At 33.4% G+C, this 13100-nt stretch overlaps 1 protein-coding gene across 5 annotated transcripts in view; it reads right to left on the bottom strand.

The window, feature by feature from the left end:
• Positions 1–6957: 6957 nt before the first annotated feature.
• The window catches only part of LOC150091569 (uncharacterized), a 322811-nt gene continuing 316668 nt past the window's right edge, over positions 6958–13100 (bottom strand). For all 5 annotated transcript variants that reach the window (XM_090376203.1, XM_090376217.1, XM_090376221.1 and 2 more), the window contains one exon: positions 6958–7542. In XM_090376203.1, the coding sequence (XP_090232329.1) occupies positions 7471–7542 (72 nt within the window). In that variant the 3' untranslated portion in view covers positions 6958–7470. The remainder of the gene's footprint in view (positions 7543–13100) is intronic.

The raw sequence follows: 13100 nt of genomic DNA, 5'->3' as shown, positions 1-13100 counted from the left end.
ATAATAAGAAAAAGAACATAAATTAATTCTATTGATGCATAATAAAACAGTACAGTCAGTTCTGCTATAATGCGGGAAATGTGTTCCTAAAAATCTCTGCGTTATGGTATTTCATGCATTAAAAACAACAGGGCTTATGGAAAAAATAGGGATAGGGGCAGAGCACTCAAAAAAAAAAAAAAAAAAAAAAAATATATATATATATATATATATATATATGTATATATATACAGCAGGCCCCGTTATAACGCAGTTCGCTTTACGCTGATTCGCTATAACGCTGTTCATATATTATAACCCGTATCTGACTATAACGCTGTCACAGGTCACTATAACGCTCTTTTACAGATTGCATTTTTGGCATATTTAACGAAATCGTTTCATTTGATGGAGTCGATAGCTTGAAAATGAATATCAAAACAGCATTAAAACGTTTCCCACGCCGACTTGAGAAATTTTCTCGCACGCTAATTTAATTGCAGTACAGTGACTTGTTACGTAGTTCCGAGATCAACATTTTAAAAAATGATCAAGTATATTGCTTGTAATATTTGCGTTATATGCATTTATCTGAAGTCTAGTCATCACTCAGTACAGTATTAGACATCGTGCGTAACGGACAGTTTACTTGAACATTGTATCATAATTAACGCAACCAACGCAGTTACAGTTACATTTTCGAAGAGTTAATAATGGCCGATAAGAATAAAAAAGCAACAACGTCTGGAGCAGTACGAAGACTATAAATGTAAGAAAAAGACTGAATTTGAAAATTAAATTAGACATTTTGAAGCGAATCGATTCGGGTCAAAGACAAGCGGACGTGTGCCATAATTTAGGACTTGCAAGTTTAACTGTAAGAACAATTATTAAAAAAATAAATAATTAATTTTAGCAGCGGGAAAGATAGCTGTTCCACTGCAAGCAACTAGGGCTAGGCCGGCTATTAGGATTGAAATGGAAAGACTTTAACTAATTTTATTGAAGATAATATCCAATGCAGAATTCAGTAAGTTAAATATTATAAAAAAAAAAGAGAGAGATTAGCCAATATAATGATCTGAAGAAAACTCACCTAAAAAAAAAAAAAAAAAAATGTGGAACCATTTAAAACTAGTAAGAGCTAGTTGAATAGATTTAAAATCCAGGGAGAAGCCGCAAGTGCAGATCAGGGAGCCGAAACTTTCAAAAAAGAACTTGTTAAAATTATTGAAGAGGGGTATTATGTGTTACACTTCTCAACAAGTTTTTAACATAGATGAAGCAGGACTTTTGTGGAAACGAATGCCTAAAAGAAGTTTCATATTGAAAGAAGCAAAAAACATGCCAGGTTTCAAAGCGGCGAAGGATCGGTTGACTTTATTGTTGGATGGTAACGTGCGGGGAATTTAAAATTAATATCCCTTTTAGTTTATTTTAAATTCATGATTTTAATTGGAATTTTAAGTTTAATTTAATACGTAAGTAGTTACCACATAATTATATATGTATGTAATGCAGAATATTTTATATGTACAAATATTTGAATATTAAATATTTTGACGGGCATTTGTGCATCTTTTCACTACCGTTTATTATTGATTAGGAAATATCCTATGGCACCGACCGCAACTCACAAATACATATGCTACCTTATGGGAATGCGGCGCTCGCTTAGCGCGGATTCACTTAGCGCTTTGTTTTTCCGGAACGAATTATCAGCGTTAAGCAGGGGTCACCTATATATGTGTGTGTGTGTTCAGTCTGGTAAGTAAAACATTAAAAAAAGTTAGAAACCCAATAAAATTGCTAACACAGGTTATATCTAAAAAATAAATAAATATTACAGTAAATATAAAAATATTGATATCTGTTCACTGAATTTTTTTTTTTTTTATTGTAAAATTTAAAACGGCATAAAACATAAGCAATCCATAACAACAACAAAAAAAGGTCGCCATAGCCTAGTGGTCAGGTGCGTGGGTGCATAAGTACACGTGCTTTGAGTGACCGGGGTTCAAGCCCGTGACTGCTGAATACGGTGCTGTTTCTTGTAATCTGTCTATCTTGTGAACTCCTCTGACCGTTTGGTTTTCCTGGAGTATAAACAGAAAATTTATTTATTTAAACATGGAACCCACAAATTGCACAAGTGAGGCAAGTTTACAAAGCTTAAGAAATAGAAGTGAAAAGATTGTGAAAATTCATTTATGTTTTTTATATGATTGAAGAGGAATGGGAAACACATTTCACCACAATAATGTAAAAACCCACAGAATTCCAGCTATCAGTATTATCACAAATGCAGTAAGATCAAGTTTACTACCTGTTTATAATAAGATTGCACTAACTGAAAAGCACAATAAACTGGGAACTGTAAATTGTTTTTAATGTTTCATGGTAGCGACCTCCAGAAATGTGCTCCTCTGCTCACACTATCACTCCTCAAGAAATTTCTGTTCAAACAGAAAAATGTGAGCTCCTGAAAACCTGAATGGGCCTACAATATCACATTACCTTGTGAATACAGCGAATGACAACAGTGCGTCTCTGACCAATACAACTACAGTAAATGGGAAATACAGCTCTCACACATTTGACATTTTTAAGCTTAGCAAACTTGTATGCGTTGCTGTGCAGGTCATTACGTTCAGCTTGGTGCTTGGTTTTGCATTCATCTGGTGTTACTTGCAGACGAAATTGCACATGAGCCAACACGAAAATCGTGTTATACTCGCATTGTGCCCAAATATATCAGTCGCGCTGGAGCAAATTTGTGGTGCGAAAATGCAGATTATAGCAGAACTGACTGTATGGAAAACACATCAGAGGTCAACCTTTCAAATTTTGCATAGGAAATGAAAACACCCTGCTATTTCTAAAGACTCGACAGATTTTTAACTTTTTCTGCATTGACTGTGTATGTTCAATGTGGTATTTATGCTACAGAAAATATACTTGTGCTGGATAAATGTACTTATAAGATATATGTATATATGTGTATATATGCTGTAATGTACTTATAAGATTTGACTCTTTATATTTAATTCATGTCACCACAATAAAAATAGCTGTTATTTTTAATTGTTCTGTCATACCAACGTAGCACCAAAATTTAACAGGTGGCTACTTTCATTTCATTAACATGTCTGCAATTATAACTTCTGCCTGAATCTTATGGATTGGAAACTAATTTTCTAAAAATCTTTCTGATCAAAGAAAAGTCCATTATATATTTGCAACAATATAAATTATGGAAATGATTACATTCATGGAAGAAATGAATAGCAATATGCATATACAGTACTTTTTTAAAAAAAATTACAGCATAATTGCAATTTAAGGTTTCTGCATTTAGTGTTAAATTTTTGTGGTCTTTGTTAAAGTGCACACAGGCATCATATTTTTTATCCTTAAACAAATATTTCTTGATTTAAGGTTTTGTCTGAATTCAATATATGAAAACTTGATCCCACACAAATTCTGTGCCTGAAATTATTGAGGCACAGAAGTTGTGTTAATAGGAATTTTACCACGTTTTAAGCCCTAGTATATGTAATTTTTTAATCTGCACATGGCATTATGGCTTCTCTCTACATTCCTAAACAGCTTCACTAGTTGCATCAGTCTTTTTTTTTTTTATTATTATTATGTAAAGTTAAGCAAATACAATTTTTGCTTTCATATTCTATCTTTGGGAGTAACATTTCAATTACAGCATTTTTGGATATTATTTTATAAATATATTTCCATTGCCATTAAAACCAAATGCATTTAATAATGCAAAGTTTAAATTGCATGTACTGTTCTATATTTATGTGGTCAAGTCATCTAAGTTCATATTATTTATGATTAATATATATATAAACACTCATGTTTTGGTAGTTATAAAGTTTATCTTATTTCAGTATAACCAAGACTACACAGTTATTTCATGTTTTAATTTTATGTAAATGTTTTTATCTATTTTAGGTACAAAAACTCATTTCCAGAGAAATGTTAAATAGGAGTTTCACTGTACTTTTTAGTCTGGATATTTATGTTGCACATAATTCTGATCATATCCTTCACTAGCACATTCAGATAGCTATTTTCCCTTAGCATATACTATTATTTTACTTAAAATAAATATTATATATATATATATATATATATACCCCCCCAATTTTATACACTTGGGCTTTCATCAAAGATGCCTTTAAAAGAATAAAAGACATTTAAAAGTTCATTATGTCATAGCTGGTAATATTTTTTAAAACAGCTATATAATAATTTAAAATGTTAATATAACCTAATAAAAATACTAATTTTTCAAAAAGAGACTGCTTATAGCAAAATTTCATTGCCATTATATTAAAAATTCCTGAGAATTAAATCATTAAAAACCCCCATAAAAATTCCTCCTTATTTTTAAATAAATATTTCAATTTCACTAAGGAAAATAATGATTATTTTATTTTATATTTCAGAAATTACAAGATGGGAACAGAAAAGTAATGTGAAAAAAGTTTAGGACCATAAAAATGTTTAATTTCAAAATGGGAGTCACCAGAATTTTATTTCCTCTTCTCTATTACAATTATCAAAAATAAAATTTCATACCATAATATTAAAATTATTTTTCTGTTTAAAATAAATTAAAATAAATAAATAAATAAACAAACATATAAAGAAAATTTTTATTTTAAAGTTTTATCCTCTTCACAAGTCTCTTCTTTCTAGAGCTACAATAACTTGCACAAGTAATGAAGACCACTGTATGTGTGTATTTCTATTATGGAATGAACAATTCTGAAGTTTTCAAATTTTATGTGCTTTCTTGTTGAGCAAAATGTTATTACTATGGTATGCACACTATTTCTTTTATATCACCTTATATGCTGAAAGGTGATACATATTGAAATATTTTTGGATTGAAAACAGGAAACAGAATCAAAGGCAACATTACTAATAGTGTCCAACAATATCACAAACTTGGTCATTCCCAAACAAGAACCACTGTTGCAGATGAATTAAATAATTTTTGTGGTCATATTATGCAATTTATTAGAGCTGCAAAAGGAACACTGGCTAAATAAAACCATTCAATAAATTTATATTCTTAAAATAAATAAAAAAAAATTGATGTTAAATTTCTCACTGATAGGTTTATAATAAACATTCCCTGAAACCACATTTGCATACTGAATGGAAGACTATTGTACGGTCTGACAAGTCTGCCTTTTAACCTAATCCCTCCCCACCCCATGACAAAACTAAGTAAATATGCAATACCTTCCCTTCTGATTAATGACAATCTGTATAAGGTGCTGTATTGAAAGGCTGTGTTATTCTTTGTGGTATGTGATTTCAGTTTGCCACAAGCAAGCTTTAAGATTAAAAAAAAAAAGGGGGGGAAGAGGCAATCTAATAGCATTTATCAAAATAATAGATCTTAATCACACTATGCGAAGAGTTAGAACTATTAATTCCAAAAGCAGGGAGTGAATTTCTAATAATCAAGACTAGTCTCCCCACTTATGCCATGTTAAACTCTCATTTAAATGAGAGCATACTGAAGGCTGGTACTATAAATAAATTTCCTTAATACTCTATGACAAAGTAACCTGAAATGGCAAATGGATATATGCATGCATAATTCAGATATATTTGCAACAAAAGAAAAAAAAAAAAAAAAAAAACAACAATAACAAAAAAAAAAAAAAACCCAACAATAAGGTAATGCTAAATAAATCATTATAAAAATTTACCATTCACACATTTAAATGAAGCTCTTAACCCATGTATGCAGTTGATATAACACAGTTATTTATTTCCAAACTAAACATTATAATTGTGTCTAGTACATAAATGAAAATTTTACGCAGAAAGATTCAGAAATTACTAAAAGGTCACATGAATGCAAGTTTTTCACTCCAACATGCTAAAAATTTTAAGCTTTAAGGATTTATTTCAAATTTTATCTCTGCATTTAAAGAATTGATGAATCTAGGTCTACTGTATGTAACAGCATTTACATACAAATAATGTGGAATCAGGATTATAGAAATATGCCTTTCTAAACGTTGAGAAATAGAAACCAACCTCTATTAAAACTATATTGAAATAACAGTTAACTTCTGTTTATAACATATGCGAGGCAGTTAAATTGCTAAGAAGGATGAGAGAAAAAATAACTATCCCAGTTAATAAAACAGAATATGCATTATAGCATAGTAAAGAGAAATCATTGCATTAACCATACCAAAGTGTAATGAATGACTACTAAATATATAGCAAACATTTAATTTAAAATTTAAATCTACTTCTTCTAAAATTGTTTAAAGCTGGAATCCTAACATATTCAATCTATGAAGAAAATCAAATCATAAAATTAATAAAATAAAATTTGGAAATTTCCAATTCATATTCTATTTTTTTAAAACATTCTATAAATAAGGCAGAACTATGGTTATTTTGTATTTTTTCATACATGAATCACTTTCCCTATGATCTTTAGAGGTATTATACTCATATTAAATGCTGAAACCTACCTTAGTATTCCAATGATTACGGAATTAAGTTAAATAAAGAAATAATAATCGCACTGCTTTACTGGATAGCATATCATATACCAATTAAAAATTCTGCTCAGTTCTAAATAATTGTATCTTTATCAACACGTCTGCTTCTTAAACGTAGTACTTCCTAGCATGCTGCTCACTTTACTAGTCACAAAAAAAAAAAAAAAAAAAAAAAAAGTATGCTTTTACTGGCAATGCTTCAACACTTCCGGAGGCACTAAATCAGAGGAGAGAGGAATGTCCCCTTTGACCAAACTGATTCAAAGGTAAATATTTTTTCTTTCTTTTTTTTCCTTTTTTTTTTTTTTTTTTCCTTTAGGTACCAGAAATGTAATAAGCAAGGAATGAAAATATTTTCTATAGTTATTACAGGAAGAGAAAATGTCAATGATGAAAAGAAATGCATCTAGGTGGTTCTGTGAGTACTATAATAAAAATACAGGTTTCTGATGAAGCACAGCTGAAATTATGCATTTGCTCGTTGATGTTACTCTACCATGACTAGTTTACTTGAGCTGTTTCTGCAGCCCATGGTATATATTGCAGCTGGAAAGCTTCAAAAACTGCTGACTGATGTGCAAAAGGGGTCAGCAGAGCATACGCTGCACATGCTCATACTGACACACGTATACATGTTTGCACACATTCACTCGCATGCACACACGCACACATGTACACACAGTCCTTAGTCTTTAATAACATATCCTTTGTTGTCACTATCCAAAACAAAAGAAATAAAGAAAGTGGGATTTCATGTCCCTGATATGGTTCCTTTATCTTGACTTAAGAGTGGAGTTAGGCATAGGCACTCCTCACATCAACTTTTACTGGCTGTCTCTTTTTTCAAATAGTTTCACAAAGAGAAGAACACACTTTCTGGTTGTTATCAGTAAATAAGTGAGACAGAAGGAAAGTAGACATGGCAGTTTCAAATGTACACTGGAGTCTCTTGACCTGTCAGCAGCCTAAACATTGATGTTGGCATCGTCTTCATATGGATCTAGAACAAAGTATTGAGAGAAAAAAAAAAAAAGATGCATGATCAGATTTTAAGATGCTTTATATAAAAAGAATGATTTATATTTTTAAATATTAAGGAAAATTAAAGTTTCATGCACATTACAGGTGTATATAGAAGTCCCAACAGTTACATATAAAAATGAGTATAGAGTATCTGATAAGGGGAGAAAATTCAAAGTGGGGTAGGGGGATCCATCTCATTAGCACTGAAGCATCTATTTACAATAATGCTACATTTAAATAGTGCTGCTTAAAAAGACAGAAGAGGTAACCTTTATTCCCCATTCTATTCTATATTGAATTTCAGCTCTCTCATCAGTCTGAGTACAGCTGATTATGCTGTTTTGTTGATCTTATCTGGTATGTATTTTCACCATGTGTTATTTTCCTGTTTTCAGAGATATCTTAACTAGCACTGTTCAATTTCTAAACCTTTCTTGAATAAATTTTTCATTAATTTCTCATGAAAATTTAAATTTAGATAATTTTTTGTTCAGTATTTTTGCACTGCTTTTTAGTTATCTTTGTACTACATCCTTCTCTTCTTTGAACAACACACACAAGGGGACAAACTGAAAAAGAATAGTTGCAGGACAGACGCGCATAATTTTTTTTCTTTTAGAAAAGCCTATGTAAGTCAAAATTACTTAAATTAAAACCAGCTTTTTCCACAGAAACAATTATATAATGACATTAACTTCCTGAACAAAGTATGATATAAAAACAAATAGCATATTTAATTAAATATCAGTAATTTATAAAGGATGATTATTATTCGATTAAAGATGCTATTTGTTTTTATATCACACTTTGTTCAGGCAGCCTCAAGTACCCTTCCATCATGCAGTATGACTGATGTCCTTTGAAGTTATGATGGACATCATGGTGAGATCCAATCTTCCTTATGTTTTGAGGGTACAGCTTTAAAACTATTTGCAGGCCAGTCACTAAATAGTCCATCATACTAAACCTATTGGTAACTCTCTAGAAGGCTTTCGGATCAGCTAGTGTATAATCTTGCTGCCTCCACTCTGCTAGATAGTGACTGGAGAGAGTACAAGTAGTGTTTATGCAGGTGGTATTCTCGAGGCCACGTTATGTCAAGGAGCTGGACATATTCTTGCTGAGTTACACCATATCCAAAAATTTCATTACTACTGAATACATCATGAATCTAATAGAACAAACTTATCTGTGGGAAGTTCTAAACCCTCCAAATACTTGTTCATTTCACCAATATATGTGGTCTCAGTTCCAGTCTCAATGATGCCCATTTCCACTTAGTCTGTCAAACCTCACATACTTTTTTCTGACAGAATATGAATTATCGGTTGATTCAACCACTGCTCGTCTCAGTTGTCCGAATTATCTGCTGTATGATTCCTTTCACTTAAAATGTAGTACTTGGGCATATGTCTGCCTCTGATATTCACTGAGACTTAGTAACTGGAATCTCCACTTTTTGATCTTCTTTGGCTTAAAATCTCTCTACTGCATTCTGTCAAATTCATCTGTTGCTTCTATCATTCTCCCAACTCCACTAATCACCTGAAACTCTGACTTCCTCTCTTTGAAATTTGACCTTCTCCAGTCCAACTTTCCTAAGAGTGTGGTAATTTTCCTTGGTGATTTTAATATTCACAACTCCAGCTAATCAAGATGCTGAAGCTTTTGCAATTACTAATGACCTCGCACAGATTGTTCATTTACCTAACAGAATACCAGATAATCCTAACCCCACAGCCAACACACGTGATCTTTTTCTCAAAAACAACCCTTCCAAGTACATGGTAGAGGTGAGTGGTCCTCTAGTCACCTAAGATTGCGACTTGGTGAAGGTCTCTTCTGTAATGGAGCCTTTCTCTCTTGGCCATTCTCAACCTCATATTGTTTGGCATTACAAGAATGAAAAATGGGATGATCTACATGATTTCCTTTCTTCTTTTCCTTGGTTGGATCACTGTTTCAAATCTTCTGATGTCAATGTTTGCTCAGATCACGTCAGTAAAATTACTGTTGTAGGGATGAAATCTTTTATCCACAATCCATCTTTAAATCTCTTCTTTATCTAAACCTTGGTTTTCCAATAAATGTGCTAAGGCTGTTAAAGATAAGAATGTTGCATATTGCAATTGACTTGTATCCAAATCTCCAGGTTCATTTTTTGCCTACACCAAAACTTGCAACAATTGTAAAGCAGTTATTGATCAGTCCAAACTAGATTTTGAACAGGCAAAGAGTAGAAAACTTGCTTCTTGTCCAAATGGTAGTTGAGCATTCTGGTCTCTTGCCAAAGTTATTGGCGGCAACTTTTGCCAGTCTGTTCTCACCTCTGGCAAAACCAGATGGTTCTATTGCCACTTCAGCCAAGAATAAAGCTGAATTGCTAGCATCCTATTTTCCTTCCAACTTGTGTATTGATGATCTTGGTAAACCACCTTCCACTATTCCCAGTACACTCCATTCAATGCCTCCTGTGGTATTCTGTCAAAAGGATGTCAGCAGAATTTTGATGAACCTTGATGCTAAGAAAGCTTCAGGTCCTGATGGTGTTTCTCCACTTGTGGGTGCAGTATGCGATGACTACCTACTTGATTATTTACCAGCCATCTCGCGTCACTATGTAAAATAACAGCCTTCATAATAGGATGTACGCGAGCCACATACATTACTTCAATGTTCATCCGGGAGTCAAGATTACAATACTGCTCAGCACAATAAATAATATGAAACTGCAGAGCTACTAAAGTTGGCTCGGCAAATAGCCCCCTCATGCTCAGAAACACAATCCTGCACTCAGATTTGCCAATGTAAACTGCCCCACAATCTGGGCAAGCAATCCGTTATACCAAAATTGAATGATACAACAATGGAAGGTTCGATTTTATCCTAGGCATAACCAATTCCAATCTTATACCAGGAAGTTGTACACAGCCAATATGGTGATATCGTAAAATTCTGTCAAGAAGAGTAGAGACATCCAGATAGTGGGGATTTATGTGGTGGCAGTGTGTAGTTTGTCTTAGGTGCAATGATTCATGCATTGCCACCATGTGGAGACACCCAGACAGTAGGGGATATATATGGTAGCAACGCGTGGTTTCTGTTCTAGGTGCAACCATTAGTGTGTTGCCACCGCATACATTCCCTACTATCTGGGTGTCTCCACTCGCCTTGCTAGGATTTTATGACATTACCATATTGGCTGAGTACAACTTCCTGGTATAAGATTCCAATCAGTTATGCCTAGGATAAAATCGACCCTTCCACAGTTGTATCATTCAATTGTGGTATGCTGCATTGCCTGCCCAGATAGTGGAGTAGGTTACATTGGCGAATCTGAGTGCAGGTTAACTGATTGTGTTTCTGAGCATGAGGGGCTATTTGCCGGGCCAATTTTAGCAGCTCTGCATAGTGGCATAGTATTTAGGGTCAAGTGCTACCCGTGGTTTCCCACATCTGCACCATATGTACTCTGTGATGGAATACAAAACAACTGCAAAAACCAGAAAAAAGTGTAATGTCTGGTTTATATAACATTGTGTTTTGTTCTGTTGTTGTGTTTCTGGCTGCTTGGCCCCTACATTGCCCGCCGCCGCCGCCACCACCACTGGAAGGTGAGCCAGGCTGCCCATCATACTCTAGCTGGTCTCTGCCAGGGTCGCTTGAGCTTCCTGACAGAGGCCAATTTAAAAAAAAAAAAAAAAAAAAAAAGACAGAGAGAGAAAGAAAAGAAAGAAGAGAGGGGGGAAAATGGGTTGTGGTAGGGGGGAGATAGTGAAGGTAGGTCCAAATGAGGGTGAAGCTTTGGGGTGGCTTGAAAGAGAAGTTAAGCCATCCAGAGAAGGCAAAGTAAGGGTAGGGGATAGGGAATAGGGCATACATTATGACCCACATCCAGCGTTTCAATGCTCATCAGCTTTGCAGTTGCAGAGCATTACTGGGCTGAGCAGCATTGTAATCTTGACTTCCAGATAAACATTGAAATACTGGATGTACGTCACCTCTCATGGTTAGAAGCCCTCCATATAGCTGTTGCGTGTCCCATTATTAATCATAATTCTGGGGGCCTACATATATCCTGTTATGGAGGCTGTTATTTTACACAGTGATGAGAGATGACAGGTAAATAATTGAGCAGGTAATCTTCATGTACTGCATTAAGATTCTGATTAATGATTGGCCGAAGGTTAAATTACGTTAGGCTGTTTCCTTTCCCCCTGGCTCGATGTGCATAGTGTTGTATATTGGTACAGCTGCTGGAGTATAAGAAAAGCTGCTGTCGTTTCTTCAGTCTATGTTGAAAAAGATATCCCTGCACCTTGAAAGCTTCTTGTTTGTTTATTTATCATTTATTTGCTGTTTCAAGTATATTATATTCTTACTGCTTTTTATTTTTTATTTTTATTTTATCTTTTATGCTCATAATGGTTTTCTTTTATAGTTATTTTAATGAGTATGTATTTTATTTTTAAATAAATCATTTAATATTCAGGTTGCAATATTCTTATCAATATGAGTATACCTGATGCCCGAGATCTCTTCTATAACGTAATTGTTTTGACAATTCCTTCTTATCAAGTATTATCACTTTCCTTTTTTGTATTTAATGTAATGGCCATTCTGCTCTTTTTTTATAATTTTTCTTTTCTGTGACTAATCTTTCTATTTACAGCCACTTTTAAGGATGAAAAAAAAAAAAAAAAATCACAATTCTTTAAATCAAATATCACAAAAAGCACTGCATACAAATGTTTGCCACTGACTTATGGAAGTTCTCTGAATTTCTTTGAATGCAGAACCAAAACTGAGCCAGCAATGTCACACAAGTGTGAGTCAGACTGCTCTAAATGCATCTTTAAAAACTTTTTAAAGATTCATTTTATGTATTTATGAGATAAATGTTTTTGTTTTTTTGCCAATATTATTTGTTCTTATTTTACCAATAGGAAAAACAAGAACAAAATATTATGATGTTGTATTCATACCATTTGGTAAAGTATAATGGAAAACACATGGGTCAGAAAACCACAGGTAATAACATTGGTGGCAATTGCTAGTGACATAATTACATATGAATGTAAGTAAAAGACTGCTGTATATCCTCTACATGTGTGTTATACTGACTGCATTCATTCATTCATTCCTCCTTCCCTATAAAGTTTCCAGCCTCCATTCTATTTTATTAGCTCCACAGCAGATGATAATGATAGTCACTTCCTCTGCTTGGGTTGGATGTCTTTTCATGTTATCTTTGTTTAATAATAAAATAGAATTCAGATATCTTATATTTCAATTATCTAATTTTTTTATTATTAGCATTAGTAGAGGCATATGATGCAAGAAAGCAAGCTTATGCAGCATCAGCCGGGAAAAAAAAAAAAAAAAAAAAACACTCCAATTTCACCCCTCCATTTGTTCCAAATACCTGTTCAGCTCAGCCTTAAATTTATTTAGGCTATCAACTTCCACAACAAAGGATGGAAGTCGGTTCCACCCAACCAACTACCCGCTGGCTAAAGGCAAACTTCTGCACAT

Source organism: Mastigoproctus giganteus, chromosome 1 (genome assembly GCF_048544385.1).
Source record: "Mastigoproctus giganteus isolate SK-2022 chromosome 1, ASM4854438v1, whole genome shotgun sequence".
NCBI lineage: Eukaryota > Metazoa > Arthropoda > Arachnida > Uropygi > Thelyphonidae > Mastigoproctus > Mastigoproctus giganteus.
The sequence above is the reverse complement of the archived record's forward strand: the minus strand, read 5'-3'. Positions and strand labels throughout refer to the sequence as shown.